At 38.7% G+C, this 23,729-nt stretch overlaps 1 protein-coding gene across 50 annotated transcripts in view; it reads left to right on the forward strand.

Moving 5' to 3' along the window:
• ANK2 (ankyrin 2) overlaps positions 1 to 23,729 on the forward strand; it is a 321,790-nt gene that overhangs the window by 255,265 nt on the left and 42,796 nt on the right. For 14 of the 50 annotated variants that reach the window (XM_077933941.1, XM_077933947.1, XM_077933939.1 and 11 more), the window contains 9 exons: positions 4,953 to 5,025; positions 5,866 to 5,922; positions 8,647 to 8,791; positions 12,186 to 12,288; positions 13,471 to 13,574; positions 15,743 to 15,784; positions 17,251 to 17,286; positions 21,332 to 21,556; positions 23,185 to 23,283. In XM_077933941.1, coding sequence (XP_077790067.1) covers positions 4,953 to 5,025; positions 5,866 to 5,922; positions 8,647 to 8,791; positions 12,186 to 12,288; positions 13,471 to 13,574; positions 15,743 to 15,784; positions 17,251 to 17,286; positions 21,332 to 21,556; positions 23,185 to 23,283 — 884 coding nt within the window. The remainder of the gene's footprint in view (positions 1 to 4,952; positions 5,026 to 5,865; positions 5,923 to 8,646; positions 8,792 to 12,185; positions 12,289 to 13,470; positions 13,575 to 15,742; positions 15,785 to 17,250; positions 17,287 to 21,331; positions 21,557 to 23,184; positions 23,284 to 23,729) is intronic. The other 36 variants (XM_077933970.1, XM_077933976.1, XM_077933974.1 and 33 more) reach the window with 11 other exon arrangements.

The raw sequence follows: 23,729 nt of genomic DNA on the forward strand, positions 1-23,729 counted from the left end.
ATGCCTAGCCCATGAAGTACATATGCATCCATTGCTAACTGAGTGCTGAAGGTATCCTAATTTAGTGCTGAAGTATCTACAGTTAGACTTTTTCTGCACCTTTTGTCTCTGCTTGTCTGTGGTTTGCTTATCTAAAAGAACATGAGATACCTTTCTAGTGTGTTATAGAGACCAAGCAGAAAATCAGTAAACCTGAGACTTGTCTATGTATCGTTTTCCAAAGGACCCCTAGTGTACAAATGGCACAAGAAGTGTAGTAGCTACAAGGGAACATGCCTGTATGAGGCATGTTCAAAGCCAGGCTTTTTGCCATGAGTGCACACTGAGAGTGCATGCACCCTACTGACAACTAGAGGGCTGTTCCCTAAGCAACATTCCTTGTCCTATTCATAAAAGGACATGTCTCCTAACTTATTGACTACAGTATGCATAGTGTGCATCTATTGTTATATATTTATTTAGAACCTTTGTAACTCATTTTTTATTTTGTACTTTGATATATTGATGCATAGTTCATATATCTTTTTTTACATTGATCCGATTTCCATTTCCAGAGTATGCAGGGACCTTACACCTTTTGTGCATTTGTGTAATGTCAACCTAGAATCTTTAGTCAGTCATATTGTTTTTGCAAGTATGCATTAGACATTTTGTTTATTTGCTTTTATAGCTCACATTTTTCCTCTGAGAAGCTCAAGGTGGCATACATGGTTCTCCCCCTCCTCATTTAATCCTCTACCCTCCGAGGTTGGTTAGGCTGAGAGGCAGTGACTGACCCAAGGTCACTCAGTGAGCTTCATAGTGGAGTGGGGATTTGAACCCTGGTCTCCCAGATCCTGTTCCGACATTCTAACCCCAATCCCATGTAAGGGACTCAAGAACTTAAACATCAGAGTAGTACATAGATTTCAGCAATTCCCATTAAACTGAGGATTGGTTCTGGAACTGGAACAATGTCCAGATGTGTGAGTGAAAGCAATTTTGTTTTTGCAATGCAGGATTACAGTAAGTCTCAGATGTTATGTTCTGATAAAGATATAATCAAAATGGTTTGTTGGGAATTATAAATAGAGTGAGCTATGGGTTATTAATGAGATGTAGGCAGTAGAAAGACTTGAACTGGGCACGGCAAAACCCCAAACAAACTGCAAAAGAAGAATGACTCTCTCTATCTGTTCATAAGACTCAGTCATTTCATACTCACAAAAAATACATTAATGATTGCTGTGATAACTGCAGCTGCTGGTAGTAGTATTGCAGAGTTCTGTTCTGTGCCAATCACCCCTCCCTCTCTCCTTCCCTGTAAACAGCAACAACACACCTGCCAGGATGCTATGGTTGCCCTTCCACCCCACTGGGCAAGTTGCTATTGACTGTACTATTAGAGAGCCTATTTTAAGAAAATAAATATGGTAACACCCTCTAGGAGAGGCTAGTTCTGAAGTTAGGAGGGAAATCCCATGAAAAATAAATCTCAAGCCAGCAGTGGCAGTAGAAGAAATATGTGGTGGAGATAACTGGATAGGCTGCCATCTTTATGAAGCAGCTACAAACCCCTGTGATGGTAAAGTTTACATGGCGAATGTGTGCCACCATGAACAAATTTGTTATCCCTACTGTTTTGAGGAGTAAAGCTTAAAAAAATTCATACTGACCCAAAACCCCCAAATACTAATCCATCATGTGATTAGTAGGACAGTCCACACAGCTTCTGACAGTTCCAGATAATCTTCCTCTGTATTCAACCAGCAATGTTAAGAGAACAGCTCAGATATTGTCTGAGCTTGAGTATTCATATTATTGCCCAGGCCATTTTCTATTTGAGAACAGAAGGTCCATTTCATATTTGCTTTTACTCAGAAAACCCCAGAAAACTCAAACATGCTACTTCCCACTATACCACATATCACTTTGCAAGTAAGCATTTTACTTTCTTTCTGCTTTTAGGCAGTATCATTCCATCAGCAGGCTTTCCTTCTTTGAATGTAGTTGCTAACTCATTTCTTTGCTGCTGAAAAGAGAGATGTTGGGAACATATGCCCTGCAGTGTGCATTTAATCTGTCTCGGCAGGCTTTGATTTCCCGCAGTTGTCTGACCTTTCTAATGAAGAAAAAACTTTCTGGTTTCACAAAAGAAAAGCCATGTGACTTTTAAGCATTGTTGAGCTGTTGAGCAGAACCGTTGGGAAGAATGATGGGCTGTGCCTGCTGCCGATTGCTGCTCACCTGGCCCATAGTTCTGTAAAAGGATATTATTCCCTTTAATTGTTTGGATTGCTACTGGGGTATGGGTTTTTTTTTGGGGGGGGGGTCGCTACTAGCCATGATGGCTCTACTCAGCCTCTGGTGTTGGAGGGATTATGCTTCTGAATACTAGTTGCTGGAAGTCACAGAAAGGGACAGGGCTCTCGTGCTCAGATCTTGGTTGCCGGTTTATCACAGGCATCCGGCTGGCCACTGTGAGAACTGGATGCTGGAATAGATGGGCCGTGGACCTGATCCAAAAGACTTGTCCCATGTTCTTAGTGTCAGGATTCTCAGCCGCAGTCAGAGGTAACTGGCCTCACACCAGGCATTCGGCTCGAGATCCTTGATGACCTTCCCGGCTGCGTCTCCCGGCAGGTTACAGGCAAGGTCACAAATCGGCGATCCCACTCAACGTGAGAGGGACACACCCTCCTCCCTGCTTCCCTCAGGGAGGGGAAAAGAGACAGACAGAAATCTATTTACATCTCTTTATTTCTGTCATTCCAGCAGTACAGAGAAACATGTCTGTACCCTCCAGTCTCCAGCAGAAGACCATACTGACTCCACCTCTGTACTTCCAGTACAGGTCAGATCACACTCTGAGCTAACATCCGGTGCTCAGTACACTGAATAGACTGCCCCCTTTTTCCAATAGTACAGTCCCAGACATCAACATTGTGTTTTGCATTCCAGACACCTGCAGCTTGCTTTTGCATTGCTGCTTTTTCCTGACACTTAGGTGGTACTTCTTGGTGGCACTTCTTGGTGATAGCATGCAGTCCCAAGGACGGGGGTATTTCTCCTCAGTCTCTTTATGAGTTTGTAGGTTTGAGTTACAGCAGTAGGGCTATTGCCCACAAGAACGACATTATGTGATTTGGGGAAAGTGTTTGTTATAGTATGGAAGTGCTTCTAGGTATTCTTATTTCATCAAGTTCCTCTCAAGATGCTGGGCTCTCTGCATTTAATACATTGAGTAGGGATAATGGTTACTGAAGCAGTTTGTGCGCCAGGGTGATCACACCCTGTAATAATGGTTTTTTTAAGCTGCTGTTTCATTAGTATTGTTGTATAGTTTATAAGTACTTATAATTGTTGATTTGTTAAAGATTGTATATGATTTGGTAAGGCCAACTTTTATTTGGCCCAGGTATTGTAATTGTGATGTTTTGCACTGATGCTCTGTTATGTTTATTGCTGCTGTTGTTACTGTTTGTAAGCTGCTTTGAGATTCAGCTGAAGCATATAAGTGCAATAAATTGAATCACTAATGCATGCAAAGGAAAAAAGAAGAATCACTAGTCTCTTAAATCAGTTAATATTAAAAACATTAACACTGGGTATCAGCTTGTGCTTTCACTCCTCGTGTCTTCACTACAAGAGAGTAATTTGAGGCCTGTTATCCACACCCAAATGAATTTGTCCTTATATTGGATGCCATCATGATTCAACATGATTCATGTTTGGCTGTGATGAGAACGTTGCTATTTATAGAACATTTATATTTAAAGAAATACAGAAAACCAACAATATGCTCTGGTTTTGAGCACATTGGGCAGTGGACAGGATATTTGTATGTTAATGATTTTGTTTTTGTTTTGTTACCTTTCAAATAAATATGCTAATTTTAAATGGATTTATTTTAATTTGATGTGTATGATTCTAATAATAATAATAATAATAATAATAATAATAATAATAATAATAATTTCCATAGAGCAATGTGTGTGTATGTGTGCACACTGCTTACCTAGGGGGGACATTGCACTTTTATGAGATTTTTGTTGAAAACCTATTCATTTTTATATGTTATATTCAACTAAATTATGCTCAGAATAGACCCATGAAAATTTCTGGATTAAGTTATTCAATTCAACTGATTTTGATGGGTCTGCCATGGGTATGACTTGGCCAAATACAACCCTCATATGCTTCCCTCTAATACTTTCTTCTGGTAATGTCTCAACATTCAACTCAACTTATTTTGTCTTTCCATAAGCTACTGTGGCTGGTTTTCTTAGCAAGAATTAAATATTAATCTGTATGCTTAAATCACAAAACAGAATTATTCTGAATTTTTACAAATTGTAATTTTACAAGCTTTAAGAAACAAATACATGAATAAAATGCTAATAGAAATATACTGGTAAAACATGAGAAAGTAATAAAGTTATTATTTTAGGTGCAGGTTCATCAGACATGTTGCTCAGAGTTTGCATCTTTTTTCAATATTTTGCATCGTTCAAAGCTTCATTTCTAAGGGTTTTTACAGCTTTAACAAGTTCCATATGCATCCTTTAACTTCTTTCTGTAGACGTTACCTAATGTGTTTTTAGAACTCATCCTGCCTCAAAAGGGTTGAATATGTTTTGCCTGTATATCAATTAACAAATCTGCTAAAAGCATTTTAAAATGCAAAATCAGTTGCTAGAGGAAACTGCTGCTCATTACAGCACATGACCAAGTTTTCTGTAGCAATAAAAGGAAATGACATCTTTTGAGGAGGGGGAAAAACCATGAGAACTACAGAACATGATTCGAATGTCAGAGTGAGACTGAAATGTTATTTAACTGAAAAATACTATGATAAATGTGTATTAGCCTGGGTGTTTTCATTTTTTTGATATTTAGCAGTTTGGTTTGGTTTTTTTGTTTTCCACTATTTAACCTGTTTACTGATGTCTCTTTCTCTCTCTCTTTTCCAGACTGTAACTGAGAAACACAAGCTCAATGTACCTGAAACTATGACTGAAGTCTTGGATGTGTCTGATGAGGAAGGTAAGCTGACCACAAACCACATGATTTTCAGACTGGTTATAATATATACTGAACTTTGGATTTAAGAAACTATCACATTACTTAAAGTGGCTAATTCAAAAGATTGAAAAAAGCCATAAGCTAAAAAACAAATGTACAAATGCTTGCTTATTTATTTATTTAAAAGATATGTTAACATCAAATATAAGAGACATTAAAGATTTGTGATTAGATGAAGATGGGCCATAGCTAAGTGATAATGTATGTGGTTTGATTGCAAAAGGTTCCAGGTTCAGTCCTTGGCATCTTCAGGTAGAATTAGGAAACAGTCCTGTGGAAAACATTGAGGAGTCTTGGCCAGTACTGAGTTAGATGGACCAATGGTCTTATGATCTCATTTCTTGGGAGGTCTCAGTTTAGCCCTCCCTACCATCTTGCAGCTGCTGTTTGCCCTGTTACGACAAGCACATGTGTACCTGTATATTTTCTCCATTGGAGCAAATACCTGGGTGAGCAGAGCACATTATTTGTATTTGGAAAACGCCAGAGGTGAAAGGGCTGCTCATCAAATGACTGCTTTTAAAGAGAAATTTGAAGGTAGGAGGATCAGATCATGAATCTCCAGTGATTCATCCAGTGTTGGCCTCTAGACTGATCTACCATGTGAAGAATTACTTTGATTTTCTCTAATCCTCCTGTTGTTCAGTATATATACTGCTCTCTCACCCCCTCCATATTTATTTTAAATAATTTTGGTTTTCTCTTGGTTGCAAGGTAATGACATTTCTTCCCAGTCTACCATATGCCATTAGTTGCTCCCTTTTGACCCTGTTCCTGAAATTTAACTTATGTGTTATGCAGCTTTTAAACACTCTGACTATGATCATTTCACTGATGAGGATGCCTTTAGTGATGCAGGTACAGTGTTAAGAGTTCTTAGAGTGAGGCACAAAACTATTTTTATTTTATTGTTTAATTGTTTACTGTCCCACCTCTTTTCTGAAACCAAGACACGTGTTTATGGAATGCCTAACTCTGATCTATGCCAGTGAATTTGTGTGTGGGTCTCTGCATGATTTCAGTTTTGCCCACCCTGGCCCCCAAAACAGAGCCTTATTTTTGTAGCTGGCTCTCTGGATGGTTAGTTCTGCCTTTTAAGAAGATTTAAGACATAGTTCATGTTCTACAAATTCAGATTTAAATAAAGTATATTGGAACGATAAAATTACCTTCTGTGATCTTACTATTTAGTTGCTAGTTTTGTATGGTTGTATTGTTGTAAGTTAACTAAGTATTGCGCCCTCCTAGGGCATTAGGATTCATTAACAGGGAGACCACTGATAAATATTAAGAAACAATGATGGTGATTTTTCTTCACTGTATGTCGTTCCTCAAGATGGCTTCCTCTTTAGAATAAAATGTCGAGTTCTTATTTGAAATCATGTTATGCTGTGTAGAATGCAGTTTTGATAGAATACTAAAAGTTTCAGATTCATGTTAAGAAAGAATGCTCTACCCCAATGTATTTCAATAACCCAATATGTTTGTTCAAGGCCTTGAAAATTCTTCTTAGAGGAAAGTTAAGGATTTTTGCAGAGTTTAACTAGGTAGTCTCTGTATTGGCATATGGCCACCTACCAGGTTGTTCAAAAAAGCGATTAATATAGTGAAATATGTTGAATATGTAGCTCCTGCAGAAAGGCTTCTTTAATGTAGTGGATGCTTTACCTGCCATTACCACTGAAACAGGTTTCTAAATATTCCAGCAAAATGCCCCAGTGTTTGCCTTTATTTCAGGAGGGAGCTGTTCCTGTATTCCTTCCTCCATCAGACAATTGCAAGAATACGGTTTTTGTATGCTGCTGCTCTCACGACTCAGCAGGGACAGATGTTCAGTATTTCCATTTTAGCGGTTCAGTTGCCGACACTTCCATTAGAGCCTCTGGGAGCTGTGTGTGGCTGACATAATGTGATGCCCATCTGTAATCACTTAACTGGCAATTATTTGGGTCTAGACAGCATGGCTGGTCAAAGAGGCAATATAATACCCTGAAGTAGCTATGGTTACAAAGATTTGCACAAAGAATAACACGCCAAACCAGGGATGGCAAACCTGTGACCCTCCAGGTGTTGTTGAACTACATCTTCCATCATCCCTGACCATTGGCCATGATGACTGGGGCTGATGGGAGTTGGAGCCCAAGAATGTCCAGAGGCTCCCCTTTCCTGTTATAAATCCCTGACATGATTTAAGTTTAAGTGAAAAGTACCTGGAGAGAGGAGGATACAAGAGTATGGATTCCTTTAAAAAAGGAGTACATCCCCCAGTTTCTGATCTGCTTTTCCATGTGAGCATCATCAGAACAGATAAGTCTTCACTCTTTCTCATGGTAACTGTGTTTATAGAGAGAGTGTCTGGTTCATTGGTTCGGTGCAAGACTGTTAGGTCAGCAGTCATTACTAGATGCTGCTGGTTCAAGGTGAATAATGTGTAGTCATAGGGTTTGACTCGGATTCATTCATGTTTGGAATGGACAAACTTAAGACAGATTTCACTGGGTCTGCTCTACGCATGACTAAGTCTGGATCCAATGCATCATTGCCTCATAATGAATGTGAACCATTTTCTGTTATGGTTGGAATGCTTAATGTAACACTTTTTATTATGATTTTGAAAGTAATCTGAAAGTCAGTTTTGCCTTTGTGCCTTACAAAGTTTGAATTAAGATCCGGAACTTACGCTTGCTTGGATCCAAACATTTTCACAGTTCATAAAAGGCCTGTTTCTGTCTTAGTGGAAGATCACTGCAAAAGAAAAATGCTCCCCACCACAGGTCCAGAGAAGGTCTTCCATTTGCACAAGCTCTCCCCACCCCCTCTTTATATATACATATATTCCCCACCAGATTTTATTTATGCTGTTTCTTCCTTGCTTTGCATGCAGAAGGTCCCAGTTGCAGTCATTGTCACCTCCATTTAAAAGGATCAGGTAGGAGCTGATGGGAAAGACCTCTGCTGCCAGTATGAGTAGACAATACTGAGTTAAATGGGCAAATGGCCTGATCCAAACATTAGGCAGCTTTCTCTGTTCACATCTGATACTTAATTGAGCTTTTCTGAAAATGAGAGTATAGTGCCAATATAAACTCTCTGCTGGCTAGAATATATATTTCTGTTTCTTTTCTACATTCTGTCCCACATTAATGACATTCTCATATGGCACATAATAGTACAATAGGGGCTCAAAGTCAAATTTTAATGTCTCATGTGGAAGCAGTTTCTGTCAGAGGCCAGCTGTGTCCAAGAAACTAAGTGGAAAAAAGGAACAAAAGTAAAATTAGTTCAGCCAACAGTATGTATAATGGCAAAGGACAAAAGACTGATTCAACGTGAGGTGCTGTTGATGTGTTGTTGTTTTTTTAAAAATAAACTTAAACTGATATCATCCCACTTAATCTGCCAGTGTTTTCTTAGTGTGTATTAACAGCTTGTGCTTGCTGTGCTTCAGGAATGAGGATAATGTTCCCTGTTTTGTTTGTTTGTGTTTGAGGTGATCCACCTAATATGTGACCATACTTTTCCAGTGCTGTAGGGCTTCATTAGTTTATTGATCTTGTGAATTTGTCTGTGTTTTGGCTCAAGGTGACGACACTATGACAGGAGATGGGGGAGAATATCTTAGACCGGAAGATCTGAAAGAATTAGGTGACGATTCCTTACCCAGCAGCCAGTTCTTAGATGGTATGAACTACCTGAGGTACAGCCTGGAAGGAGGCCGATCTGACAGGTACTACTGCACCAAGAATGTTCTATTTTTCTAACACATCTATAGTATTTTTGCTGAATAAACACCCAGTACAGTATGTGGATGAATTTTAGGACACTTTCAAGGCCCAGAGGCTTGGTGGGCATGGAGAATGCCTACCTTGTAGATTCACAGAAGAATATTTACTGAGGAAGAATATTTACTGAGGGAAAAGTGGCTTGAAATGTGTACATAAAGCTCCCCCCCCCCGCTCAGATTTCAGCCAAATACCCTAATCACAGCTCACGTGAAAATGAAAGGTACAGAGATGCTCCATCTGAATATAAAAGCACTAAACATATGATGTTGTTAGCTTAAATATATGGATCTTCATTGCAGTAAAGAAAGCCTATGCAATGCAGTGGTTGTGCCATTGCTTTGTGCTATGGGAAACGTACCTTCTTCCTTCTATTAGCCAGCCCAGGCTTAAGGAACTGACTTACTTTAAGAAGCTCAGCTTTAGATCCTCTGGTTTTTCTTTCACAATCATGGTTTTTCTTTCACAATCATGTTCCATGTTTATTATTTCTCTCTCCCCTCTTTGTATGCTTTCATTAGCACTGTGCCCAGGTAGGTATTATACAGCATGAAAATGATGTTCTCTTCAGTGCTCCCTTGTGGCATCTGTCATTAAATACCCGCATCCATGCTGTAGATGTGCTGGAGGATTTTGAAGGTTTTGTTTATTACAGTTGGTCAGTTTTGAAAGAACAACTAAAATACCATTGTGGTTGCAATTAACGATGATCTCAACCAAAATCTCAACTCATTATTTTGCGGCATGTGCAATGCTGCCAGTTGAAGGCAGGCTTAAAAAACAAGACACATACTGATTTCAGAAAGATAACAAAGTTAACATGCTGCCCATTTTCAATTATATATAGCTATTACAATAGATAGAAAGAACTGCTTGTACCTGACTTTGCTCAATAAGACATACAAGAAGAAAACCAGTCTCTGACAAGTATGAGTAAATGCCCTGGAGGTCCTAGTCTCACTGCTCCTGGGTCCTTTTATGTGAGAGTCTATGAATCACTAACTCAATGTTAGAAAATACAAAAGGTGTCAGGAGAAGAAAAGCCTTGATAAATAATTGGTGTGGCTGAGGATAGCGTGAAATTAATGGATAGCATCTGTTTATGATCAACAGCCTTGAGTTTCTTTTTGTCAGGTCAGCTTTACTTAAGATATCTGAAATAAATTATATTTTGCTTTTCATAGATAGCTAAAGACAACAGTATGTTGATATCTGCCTGAAAATGTCAATGGGGTATTTTGACCCCTGATTTATCATTAATTTTTGTTTACTTTGTACAGCCATCAATGGCTAAAGTCCATATTTTGCACAAATGGGGTATATGCATAACCAAGACCCATGATCCAGATAGGAACCTGAATGAATTACAGTTGTTGTGGTTTGCAATCACCACAGAAAAACCAAGTAACATCTTTAAAGGCCTGTAGTAATTTCAGCCTTACATACGTCTGGTTGATTGGATGATGTTAACTATTGTAACGTTCAATTAACAAAGCATCATTTTGGGTCCTTTGCCAACCTTGCATCTTGGTGCTCCAGATGCTTCAATAATTTATAAAGAATGGGGTTTGCTACTGAAGTTTTTGTTTTTTTAAAAGAAAGGATAAAATTGAATGAAGGCCAAGCAATTTTTCTGAGGACCAAGTTTTCGTGGCCAAGCAGACGTGATATTATCCACTATCCACTTATTTAACACTTACATTGTTTTTTAAAGGAACAATTCTATTTGTTTTTAATTTAAAACTCACCCCACAACTTGACTTAGCTCAACTTCCTTCAGTTATAAATGATACACACATAACAGTTATTATGCTATTGTCACTTCCGAGGTTTATTAAAAAATGCAGGGTTGCTATTACCAGCCTTTGCAAATTTGGGGACTAACTCCCTTTTAACACAGAGGCACATGTGTTGTAAGCATGTTTAGGATTGCATTGCATATCATACCTCAGCAGTTAAAATGTGACTAGAAGATAATCATACAGTTTTAGAGCTGAAATGTCCTGATGACATTGACTTGGATCCTAAGTTGCTTCTCTGCTGTTTTTCTCCATCAGCAGCCCTTTGCACTATAGCCTATGCCATTGCCAAAAATTCCCCAAGCATTAAAACCCTCTTCTGTGAACTCTGTTCTGCTCATGGGAGGAAAACTAGGGTCCCTGGAAAGCCATTGCTTGAAATCAATCAATCAATCAATCGGCTGAAATCAGTTCAGTTCAGTTTAATCCAATCAAAACTGACAGGATTTCTGTACATGTCGTTGCATGCAGAATTGCAACCACAGATCACAATATAAGAACTATTAAGAACATATCAAAAATAATCTTTATATATACATAGTAAGCTACATATACTTATGTACTAATGATGGGAAATATTTCCCCCCCCCCCCGTTATTTATAAGTTTAATATCCATTAATAGTTAACACTGAGGTATTAAAATGTGCTGTGTAAATAAATGTTGCTACTCAACTGTTTCTTCAATCTTAATTCATTCCTAACATTATTATGTTACTAGGCAACTGGAAACATATTAAGTATTGCGCACAAAACACAAATATATGAACTATAGCTTGGTAATAGTTTCAGTGATTTAAGTTTCTTAATCAATATTTGAGGTACATAATTATAGCCGAAACTCCATGTAGCTTAGTATGTTTGCATTTTGATATTTGAGGCGATAGCAGTTAGTTTAATTAAGCCATTAGTTGATGTACGAAAGTAGCTTATTTTGCTTTGCATCTATCATTGCTACTGCAAATGATTTTATATGTTGTGCATATAAAGGTGGCGTAAAGGTGGCAGTGTTTTGTTTTGTTTTTGCTTGTTTATAAATTCTGCTGGTATATAAAGGCAGAATTGTGCACTATGAAAAGAGCATATGGCTGGCTACCTTCTGTGTACCTTCCAGGGGACTAAGTAGCACACCGTTGCTTGTCAGAGGAACTTACTTCATTTTTTTCCCTTCCTGAAGAATTCCCTTAAAATTATGAGTGAAATATATATATTTCAACAGGACAAAGAACGATGGAATGGGTTGCTTGTTACTTTTAAGAATAAGGGGAACCATTAAGCCACAGGGTCACTACTTCAAACTATTTCCATACTGTAGATTGAACAGAATGGGATTCTGTTGGATTCCAATGGTTTTGAGAAAAGAGAAGAAAAGTTGGTGGGGTGGGGGAGGAAGAGTGGAGGGTTTCATTGGAGTGCTTAAATCATCCCCCTGGAAGTTGCACTCTATTTGCTAATAGCATGCTTTCTTCACTCCTTTGCTCTGCCCACAATCCCATCTTCACAACACCATCTCAACTGCTGATAATGTTGCCAACCTACCAGCCTACGATCCTTCAGTTCAGACAGGTCCCATACTCTGAGCCACGCCTCCTACTTGAGAGACAGCGCCATGATTGATGACACGGTTGTTATTCCCAGCCACCAGGTGAGATGTTATGGTAGCTTTGCAAACCTCTCAAACTGGTAACTTTAATGTTGCCATTCTTAATTGTCTTTTATGCATTGTCACTGTTTGGGTGAACTGTCAACTGCTCTGTGTTTCTTGGGTCTTGCCTGATTTTATAATGTTGTCTAGCTGAATAATTTCCCTCTGTATCATTCACAATACTGTTTTATGGCTGTCAGCAAAAAAAGGTAGCATGAAAGAAATGCTTAAATACATCTACAGCAAAGTTTCACCCAATTTTTGGCAGTTTTATTGCATCAGCTGCTTAGGTTTTCCAAATGAGGACAGAGATTATTTTCCACTTAGGATAAAGCAGATAACAGCTTCATAAGACACACTATTTGAAAGTGCATTCTCTGAATAGCTGTGGTTTTTTTTGGGGGGGTGTCAGTGTCCTTTGCAATCACATTTATCCCAATTGAGGTATATACACTGTTCTGAGAAGATAAATATTATCTATGTGCTTCACAGCTGAAGTAATATACATGTCTAAAGGGAGGAATGACTATAAGTCTTGTATATCCAGGTTCTATAATTTTCTGACAGAAATTAACTGACAGAGGAAATAGTACTGGCACAAGAAACATTAGGACATGGTGAGGCAAATCTAGGTTGTTTTGATTTCCCCCAAAATTAATAAATGGTAAAAAATGTAGTTCAAATATTTATATATTTCTTTTTTGTTCTAATATTTGGACAATTTGAACATGTTCCACCATTTCAGCAATTGATAAATTGTTTTATGTAGCCACTTTTTAGTGGTAGAAGCTACAGGGGTGTATCCAGTTAAGGCATACTCGGCATAGACACAGTTAAATCTATGGACTCAAGTTATGTTAGTTGATTTCACTGAGTTTACTCTGACTATAACTTAGTTGGATGACAATCCTTTGGGCTGGAATCATTTAGGAGCAATTAAATGCTGCCACAGTGATTCCAGAGTAGAGCTTGATATATAAATAACTCAGAAGTATATTTAGTTGGTCGTTAACTAAATTACACACACGACCTTTTTCACTTTCATTTTAGAATTTTATAGCTTTTTGTGAACCAACTCCATCAGAGGCATAGAAAACATTGGTTTGGGTTGGTTCAGTGTTGTAAATAAAGAGAAGAACAAAGGTACAAAAACATAAAAGTTAAATTTATTTGCATTTCAAGGTATCCACATTGGCCAAAGAAGGTGAGAGAAATTCATATCGCTTAAGCTGGAGCCCTGACAACCTGGACAATGTCACTCTCTCTGCTAGCCCCGTTCATTCTGGGTAAGTAATACACAACAGAAGACAAAGGAAGATAATAATTAGAATCTCATCAGCTTGAACTAATGCTTATTTTGGATGTGCATTTTCCTGTGTTATTGTTTCAATGCAAAAGTTCTAACCATTCAGATTAAAGGACTCCATTACACTTCATATTGAAGCCATTTTGTAGCATTACGACTCCACACCCCAAAGAATTTGTGACTTCAACAGTCAATGAAAAATATTTTTTTGCAGATGCCAACAAATTTCTTTGAAGCAATGGTGGTTAAACTTGTTTGAAACAAATACAAATTGGTAATGTGGACATGCCCTAAGCCAGACCTAAAGCTCTTGAATATAATGTTGAATCTTGAAATCACTGGGAGTCCAGATTTCAGCAGGTTAAGGCTCAGACCTTGTATGACCATTTTCTATTGAAGATATTACCACTTGAAGCAAATATCAGTGGTGCTTTCATGTGGGACTTTGGGGCAGAAGTCAAGGGCCTCATTCAGCATAATTGACGGGAGGACTCTCAGACTCAATAGTGATGGCTTACTACATTTCAAAATAAGAGGAGAATATACATTACATCTAAAGTGTAAAGTGTAAAGTCCACAAAATACCCAATTGAACTACTGAATCTCAGTACCTTTGGAAAGGTGCAGTTTTATACTAGCTAGTAAATGGCATCCAGTTTTACAGTTTCTTATACTTGTAATAATGGATAAAATTGACAGTCACAGTTCTTAGCTGCTTTCAGGAGGCCTTCATCAGTTTAGAGGCGAAGGCTTCAAGAGACAATGAACCATAAAAATTCCATTCAGTCACATATAAGCTGCTTTTGATTAAACAGGGCAGTGAGAGTACACAGCTGACTCCACCCCCAATGTCTTGCACATCACTGGCCATGTGCATACCAAGAGCCTATGCATAGGAGTAAATGCCCACACATATGTTTCCACATGATTGGAACTCCTGCATCACCTAGATGTGAAGAACAATTGACTAGAGCTAGAATCTGTAGGACATGGAAAATGTCAAGAGAGAAGGGATAACAGCACCACAGCCATTTAAGCAATCTGGCAAATATAATGTTCTTAATAACATAGTTTCATTATCAATTATCTTAATTTGATGTTATGGTACTTTGAAGAGCTGGGTCTTTCATTATTATACCTTAGATTACAAAATACAATTTGATAGTGTCAAATTTTGAACAGGGTTATATCTATCAACAGTTTGGATGCATTTAGAAAGAGTGGCAAGAGGAAGAAAAAGACTGGAATGAACAGATGGTCTTTACATCAGAACTGATGTACACTGGCAACCAGCTGTGTGCTTGGTAAAATGATGGCACAATATCAGCTAGATTTTTTTAAAAACTTGGAAGCAAAAGATAAATGCAATAGGCAAAAATATATGGAGTTCAATTAAGTTTACTCTGTGAATAAGTATCAGCATATGATGGATTCCGTTTTCAGAGCTTCTCCGTGTAACTACCTCAGTGCACATGTATGTGTGCCTGCAAAAAATGCATTCATTTATTCCACAAAGGAAGGGAATGCAGGTATAAATTGGCTACTTCTAATGAAATGGAGAAGCTCTGAAGTTCATGCCTGAAACAGAGTACTAGACTAAAGGGGAAGGCCTTCAAGCTTGTTTAGAAAACATATCTTCATGTAATCAATTTGTGAAGGATGGATTGGGATCTCACCTGCTACCCCTGACACCCAGTATCCACGCATTGATTGTGTTATCTGCACAGAGCCTATGGGTGTACAAGCTGTTCATGCATAGGCTTTGCCCACACAATCTGTATCTCCTCAACACATTTCTACAGGGAAACATCTAGATTGTACAGATTAAATTGAACTATATTGGTTGGGTATGTCTCCTTTGTCAATACGGGCTGGACTGCATGGTAGGTTGTTGTTTTTTATCCCGTTTGATTCTTACTATGAGTGTTCACACAGATAATCTAAGGTTCTTGTTCTCCATTATTCTAATGGCCAATACCAATTAGTGAATAATATTTCTGAAAGATTTTCAATTGTGAAACTCAGGATATTGTAATATCCATGATAATTTTCCAAATTTATCTCATTTTTGATGGAGGTGGGTGGATTATGGAGGGAATGTAGCACTGGTGCATAAAGTTGATAAATAATTAGAGTTATCATTCTTAGCTGCCTGTCTTCAAAAAAGGAGATTGGATCACTGCTAACAAGGTAACTGATTTATTTATTTTTAACCCAGTATGGTATTCTCACAAACAGCAGTGGAAACAGGACCTAGCAGCCGGAAGCTCTTTAAATAAAAATAAAATTACATATAAGCTTTTAAAGTATTTCTAAACCAAATAGTATTTCTGTGCTGTTCCTTTAATAAAGTATTTCTAAACTTCCTACAATAAAGTTTTTTATTTTTTAAAAAAGCTTCTTATGAACAGCAGTTTCATATCCTTGAAAATAACAAGATGCAATTTCCCCTCATAATCATGGACAAGGGAACTATGGCAATGAATGCATCAATTTTGAAACAGATAGGATAAGAAATTGGAAACAAGGAACATAAGTCAGAAAAATAAACAAAAATGAACCCCAATATGAGCATGTGAACAACATGAAAAAATAAAGACATATAATTAATGTCAAATGTGTTAATCTGGAAATCAGAATGGAAATGGGCCTATATTGGCCAATTCAACGATAATCAACAGATTATTTTTTTTCAGGGAGGCAGGAATGAAAAAAGGCAGCTAAGAGTGAAGATGGGTCTATCATAACAATACATTACTGACATCAATGCTCAATGCATTTAATGTTAACGATTTCTCAGTAGAATTAAATTTCAATGATATATAACCAAGACTGTGATGCTATAGTGTTTTCCTGGAAATAAGCCCAATTGAATGCAGTGTTGCTTACTTCTGAGTACATAGGATTGTGCAGTGAATTCAGAATTGTGTGGTGCTATGTTCAGTGTTAGGAGTTTGACACCCAATTTGTGCTGCAACTGTTGTTGGTTTATTTTAGCCCATGGAAAAAAAAAAACTTCTCTAGAGAACTCATTTGTCCATTCCAAGTACCTGATGACTGATTAAAACAGGGGTAGCCAGTGTGTTGCCTTCTCAATATAGTTGAAGTAACTCCCAACCAGCATAGCCAGTGGCTAGTTATAATGGGAATTATAATCCGATAACATTTGGAAGGCACCATGTTGGCTACCTTTGGATTAAAGCTTTATAGCCTGCCATATGGAGACCACTGAAAAGCTCTTAACTGTATCATATGGAAGATACAATGTTGAAGAGGCTATTTCCATATGCAGTTGCCCATGAACTAGATGCATTAAAGCATAACTGTTCCCTGCTATTTATACATCTGGCACACAGAGTCTGCACACATATGGAGCTGCCTGGAACACTGATACAGGCAAGTGCTTCTATGTGGCCTCCATATTTTTTGGAGGTGGAATAAATTTGCAATGAGGACTTGAGTCCCCCCCCAATCAGCAGAGATCAGAGAGGGACATCCTGTTTCATTCATCTTTGCACCTATATATATATATTCTCTCTGTAATCTGTGTTTACATATTCACTTTACATCTCTCCATTTGTAGGTTAAAACAGCTTCTCTTCCTCCTTTTATTTCATTTATTCATCCACTCTTTTTTTGTTTTGCTACTGTTGCAGCCGCTCATCTCCATGTTTTGACCATGACAACAGCAGGTGAACTTATATATAATTTCATTTTTAATACTTGCCTTCCTTTTGCCTTCCTTCTTCTGTCATCCTTTTCGTTTATTCACTTCAGGATGCTCTGGTGCATTGATGCCATTCATTGCTTAGTATAGGAGAAAGATTTCTGCCTGTCTGTTGAATATGTTAACAGCCTACATTTTGAAGAGTACAAAGGAAATACATTGTCTCCCAAAAACCTCCAAAATCTTGTCATATGCAATCCTTTTCTCCCACACTCCCTGCCTCACAAAAATATTGTAAGCAATTATTAATTGCATACCTAAAGTAACTGGAAAAAATTTAAAGCAGTGCTTAGGCTTGCAATATTTTTACATGAACAAAATTCAGTCTACAATTAGAATTGTGCATTACAAATCGTTAGCTCTATTTCAGATTTTCTTCAATAAATTCAGATGCATAGTGTGTTGTAACCATATTGCAGATGCCTGGAGCCATCAAGTCTTGAGTTGAAATCCTTCATGTAATTAAAAATGCATACATCATTTGAAGTTTAAGGAACGTTATCATGCATAACTAAATGCCTTTCTCCCTTTATCGAGAGAAAATCTGTCCGTACTTTCTCAAAGAACATTTTGAATTCTATTCAGTAGCCTTCATGCAAGGAGAAACATGCCCACTAACTTTAAGTAGGCGTTTGATTGGTCTCTTAGTTTTTTGCTGTCCCACTAAAATGCAGCACAACTATTTTGCTGCATTATTATTATTTGCAAACTTGATAAAAATGCTGAAGCAACCTGATCAAGCTGTTTTGTATCTAATATTCTTCACTGTGACTAACTGTCTGCTGCTATCTCCTTGTTTCCCTGCATCAAATGGTAATCACAATTTGAAGACCTCCTGTGTGAGGCTGTGGTGGATGTAGTCTATTGAGGGCTGTTGTTCCCAGCTGGGTGATGAGAAGCATGTCTGCCTGCCTGTTTAACCAACTAATTCAAATGTACCAGCATATCTGAATGCTTTGTGTGTAGCATGCTGTCTCTTTTGCCTGTTTTCATGAGTAAAAAGACTACAACCATAGTTTCGTTTGCTCTGGTGCGACTATAGGACTGCCAGCCTACTGGGGCTGGTAGGACAGAAGGCAGTTGCTAGAGGCGATGGCAGCCAGATCCAACTAATTCTAGTTTTCTCCCCATCCTCCTCCCTGTTGAGTTCTACAAAGGCAATGCTGAAACTAAGGAGGAGAAAGCTAACCACCAGGATCATCCTCTGGGCTGGTAGTATGTAAGAAGGAAGAATGAGAAGTGGGCTAAAAGCAGTGTCTAGCCTCTTCTGACCCCTAGCTGGATGCTATGCAAACATAAACATCCAATTCATAATTATCCATAGATGCCGCAACCTTCCCGTTGCCTACTATGAATACAGCTCTGCAGGTTTTTTGCTACCATATCTCCATGGACAGTCTTTCTGTTATGTCATGGGAGCAGAAGGGGCCAACTGGATAAGCCCTGTATGTGTGTGTGTGTGTGTGTGTGTGTGTGTGTGAGAGAGAGAGAGAGAGAGAGAGAGAGAGAGAGAGAGAGAGAGAGAGAGAGATGTGTACTATCATATTTGATATAGCTTCTTTTCTTGTAGGAGCAGAGGTTTACAGATGAAAGCAAGTTCTGTGCATTTGAAATTAAACCTCCCTGGAAAAGTTGTGCATGACCCTTCCTGCTGTTTATATCATTTTTAGATGTAGGGTTGAGTTGTTGAAAATAATTATTTATCTTTCTCTCCAAAAGTGATATTCCATGCCTTTATGAAAATTGGTTGCATATAATAAATTATTATGAATTATATTTATATTAGTGCATATAAAGTGTGACCTTGTAGAAATTATTCTGAAATGTTTAGGGATCACTCCAAAGCAGTGGCGTAGCGTGGGGGGTGCAGGGGGGGCGGCCGCACCGGGCGCAACATCTGGGGTTAGGGCAAATCCACAGGTTAGGGGGCGCAAATCCACGGGTTAGGGGGCGCAAATTACTTGCCTTGCCCCGGGTGCTGACAACCCACGCTACGCCACTGCTCCAAAGAGAATGTTTAGGGAGAACCAAAGAACCAGAATGTCTGCAGTTTTCATTGCATCATCTGGCCTATGACACATACCCCAGAATAATGTTTTACTCTTAGAAAGAATAATATATTTACATATTAAATTATTATGAAAACAAGTACATCAATTATACCTTTGAATTAAGAAAGGAAAAATCAACCCATAAGTGCTGGTAGGAGGGAACCTGAAACTCAAGATTCAATGCTATCTAACTGAAACAGCTCAGAGAGAATGTGTGTAAATAGCACCCCAAATTATGTCATTATCCTGTTAAAACCAAGAAGCTCCATCTCTAAAGAAATAGCACATTTGCACATTTAGACCGGAGGCATACAAACAATTTGGCAGAATCACCACACTGAATTGCACTCTCTGTAGGAAGTAGAGTTGCCAACTTTGTGTGTGTGTGTTTTTAAGAGATGTACACAAAAAATAAAAATTCGGAAGGTGAAATAATCTCTGTCGCTGTAGCTGGAAGTTCCATAATGTCTCATTTCCTTTTCATGAGGATGTTGAGGGGCAAGAACCCTGCTGGGGGAAAGTATTGACAGCCTTAGAGAGGTGAAATAGGGAAGGTGTAGGGCGCATGGCATGCTTCAGGATAGCAAATCGTGTCTCCTAATTATCACCCATTAGCTTGGAGGGTTGTTATAACTGCATGTAGATCTCACTGGGGAAAGGTTCTGATTGTGAAGAGTGATGTATTGTATTTGATAAACATTTGTATAAGGTATTAAAGGATGCAATTTTGCTTCAAGGGACTGAGGATGGGAGAAAGCAGGAAACAAGGGGAAGCAACATTAGAGAAAACTGGGAAGGGAAAATAGTGTTGGCATTTTCTCACCAATTTCAGCCCATTTTACATTTCCTTAACCATTTGGTGGGGATCTTGCCAGCTGTTAAAGAATGCCAGCAATTTGCTTGCTTTCATTCATAGTTTTTATGAAAACAAATCAAGGTCTTATAGGTAATGCACCCTCTGGCCCCACTTTGCCTGCCAGGGGTTCGACTATAGCCTGCAAGGCCATTTCCCCTGAATCGTGCCACCACCCCACATCTGGCATCATATGCGACTTCAGTGTGGGACAGGTAAAGACACCACTGCCAATGTACAACTTAAAGTGTGGACCTGATTGCGTGTTGGCAAGGCAGGTTCCAGCTCTGCCCTCCATCAATTGATGTGCAATAAAACCAAAGCCTGCCAGATAGGGTGTGCTCCCTGCAGGGAACTTTCTCACATGGCCAACTCCTGTAGAAATCTGGCCTTGCCTCTGCCATCTATTAGCTGAGAGGTGGTAAAGTGAAAGCATCAGACTCTTCCAAGCTCTGCATGTTGGTTTGGAGTCCCACAGTTTAGGGACTTCAAATAGCTCAATCAGCTGGCATGGCATCATTGTGATGTCAAATGGGCCCTGCCTACTGTCAGATTTGGCCCACAAGGCTAGGTTCAGATAAGGATCTGGCCTGCTGTCCTAGAATCTTTACTCATTTCAATCTCTAGATACAAAATCTACAAAAATTTAAATGGACTTCTTATTTACAGTATCTGTTATGTAATCTCCAAGTATCTGAATACTATTTGTATTCAGTGTTATTCCTAATCTTATTTTACTATGTTGCTGATGGACATATACAAACCAGCACAGCCAACCATGACTGCAATTTTGTGGGCAGTTGCATAACGCAACCCGTTGAAATGAGATATTTACAGGCTGAGGAATACACATCATGTCTCTCTGCATTTCTCTTAACTGTCATGAGTTTACATATATGTTATCTTCTTAGGTCTGATTACTATTTATATTATTACTGAAAAGAGATACAGTAATAGTCACACCAACTTCATTGCAATTAATATGTAAAGCTGTGGATATAGGGTAGCACACAGCTGGTTGACACAGGCCAGTAAGAGTGGACATTTAGTAACGAGCATTATGATTGACTTCCAAATCAGATTGCATTATTTCTCCCAATTTTCAGTTTCCTCGTCAGTTTTATGGTGGATGCTCGAGGTGGTGCCATGCGGGGTTGCAGACACAATGGACTTCGAATAATTATTCCACCCCGGAAGTGCACTGCTCCAACACGAGTTACCTGCCGGTTGGTCAAACGTCATAGACTGGCCACAATGCCTCCAATGGTGGAAGGAGAAGGTCTGGCTAGCCGTTTAATTGAAGTTGGGCCTTCTGGTGCTCAGTTTCTTGGGTAAGAATTTTTTTAATTATCCAAGATAATTTTAAAAAACATGAAAAAGATGGTTTCGTTTTGTGATCTACTCTGGGGTGGCTCAGCACTTCAGTGCTCGAAGTGAAAATGTTGTATCTGATTTATTTTATGCTGATGGGCTCTGCAGTGAAAAGCGCAACACTGTTAGGCCAGCAATATTCAATTAGCTTGTTTTGTTTTTTCCCCTTATTTAAAGCACCAGTAGCTACAACTCAAGGTTTAGTGTGCTTCCTGGAATAAGTCTGTTTAGTCCACGCTGGGCTTTTAAAGCAGAAATTGTTTCGTGATTGCAGTCAATTAATTACATATTCGCTTTTAAGGGTAAAATGAAAATAGCACAAATGTTGCAAATGTAAATATAACATCTATTGAAAGATGCAAGAAAAGCCAAAGCTGCTTTCAAGGGGGACTTGTGTTCTCTCAGTGGATATTTTCTCAGTAATTGGGACTGCCTGGGAAGCACAAACCTATGATTTTTCTGGGGCTGCATTTTATTCCTTCTACTGCAGTACCCCACAGAAAGATCAGACGTGCTGCACTTGTTTTAGCAATTTTCTGCTGAAACCAGCAGTTTTCAACACTTTTATTTTATCAGCAATTTCCCTTACCAATGGTGGCATCCAAAAATGGATGATCAAAGGAAACCCCCCTCTGCTTAGAGCGAATGGCTTCAGCTGAAAACGGATAAAAGGATGAAGATGTCAAAGGAACAGCGTAAATCCAGCATGAAGCAAATTTTAGGCCCTGTAGTCCCTAGACTTTCAGCCAGTTATCTTAACTAACATTTAGTTCTGGAGAATGGGGTTTGGGGAAAGAATGGAATGTATCTCTAGAATTCAGCATAGGAGGAAAAACCATCAACCATTTAACTCATTATTTTGTTGTTGCTGTGTTTCAATAGAGGAACTAGAAGATTCCTAAGCCTGAAAAGATGGGTAGATGCACATCTGTGATAAAAGGGTTGCTTTTAGGGTTTACGAAAGCGCCCTTCAATACTAGAAAATTATTTAAAGGAAAGCATCAAACCCAAACTAAGGAAAGCCTTTGCTGTCACATTTTGTATTTTCAGTTCTTCTCTTCCTCTATCTACCTGTTTCTCCTCCTTCCAATACACTCACAGTAAACTCAACAACTTTTGGTTTCCCCCCCCACCCTTTCAGCCTAGTGGGGAATGTCTATGGAAACTCACATGTACTAAGAGTTTACATACCATTTCTCAAGGGCATGTCTTACACCGCTGGCACTTTCCTGAGTGGCGTCCTGGCAGTGAAATCAAAGTCACTGAACACTTCCTGCCAAGCCAAGCCTTACATTAATTCATTTGCTCATAAGTCCTGAAGACTGGATCTTGCTCCCATTAATATTAGAAGCAAGGCTAGCATACCACTGAACCTACTGAGGACAAGATAAGGTTGCAAAATTCTGGGGAGCTCTTTTTATGAATTATCAGGATCAGTGGGGCATACCTAAACAAATCAAGGCAGAAACCTGTTCAGTGTACAGCCTAATTCCACTCTTGAGCAGACAGTGCACTGGGGTTCTGGAAAACAAAATACATAAAAGCTTATTTATTTTCTTTCTTTCACTGCTGCTTTGGATGTACTCAGTAAACTTCACCTGCCTACGGCTCCTCCCCCACTTAATGAGGGAGAAAGTTTGGTCAGCCGAATCCTTCAGCTGGGGCCTCCAGGGACCAAATTTCTTGGGTAGGAGAGACTTAAAACAAATTGATGGATGCTGGCCTTCCCATTCTTCTCCTTCTGCAATATTATTTTTATGTCATTGTGCCCATGACATTGTCCCTTTCTATGATTTTAAATTCTGTATTTACCTAACCTTTAGTGGACCATTTTCCAGCCCTTGTGGTATGTGGTTTTTGTTTTGGTGATATGTTTGTACCTTTTCTTAAAGTTCCTTGAACTCCACTTATGATTTAGCATGAGAACTTCCTAGCTGTGAAATGTAACAGTTGTTATAGCTGTTGTGTGCTTGACGTCTGTCGCAAAGCAACCTGGACTGGAACTGTAGGAATCTACTGTACAATATTTTGCCTCTATTGTCACCAACACAACGGTGATATGTTATATATTGGATATAACATAGAACTTAGCATGATATATACAAGATGGCCTATGTAATTCAGTTATTATTG

Source organism: Podarcis muralis, chromosome 9 (genome assembly GCF_964188315.1).
Source record: "Podarcis muralis chromosome 9, rPodMur119.hap1.1, whole genome shotgun sequence".
NCBI classification, from domain to species: domain Eukaryota; kingdom Metazoa; phylum Chordata; class Lepidosauria; order Squamata; family Lacertidae; genus Podarcis; species Podarcis muralis.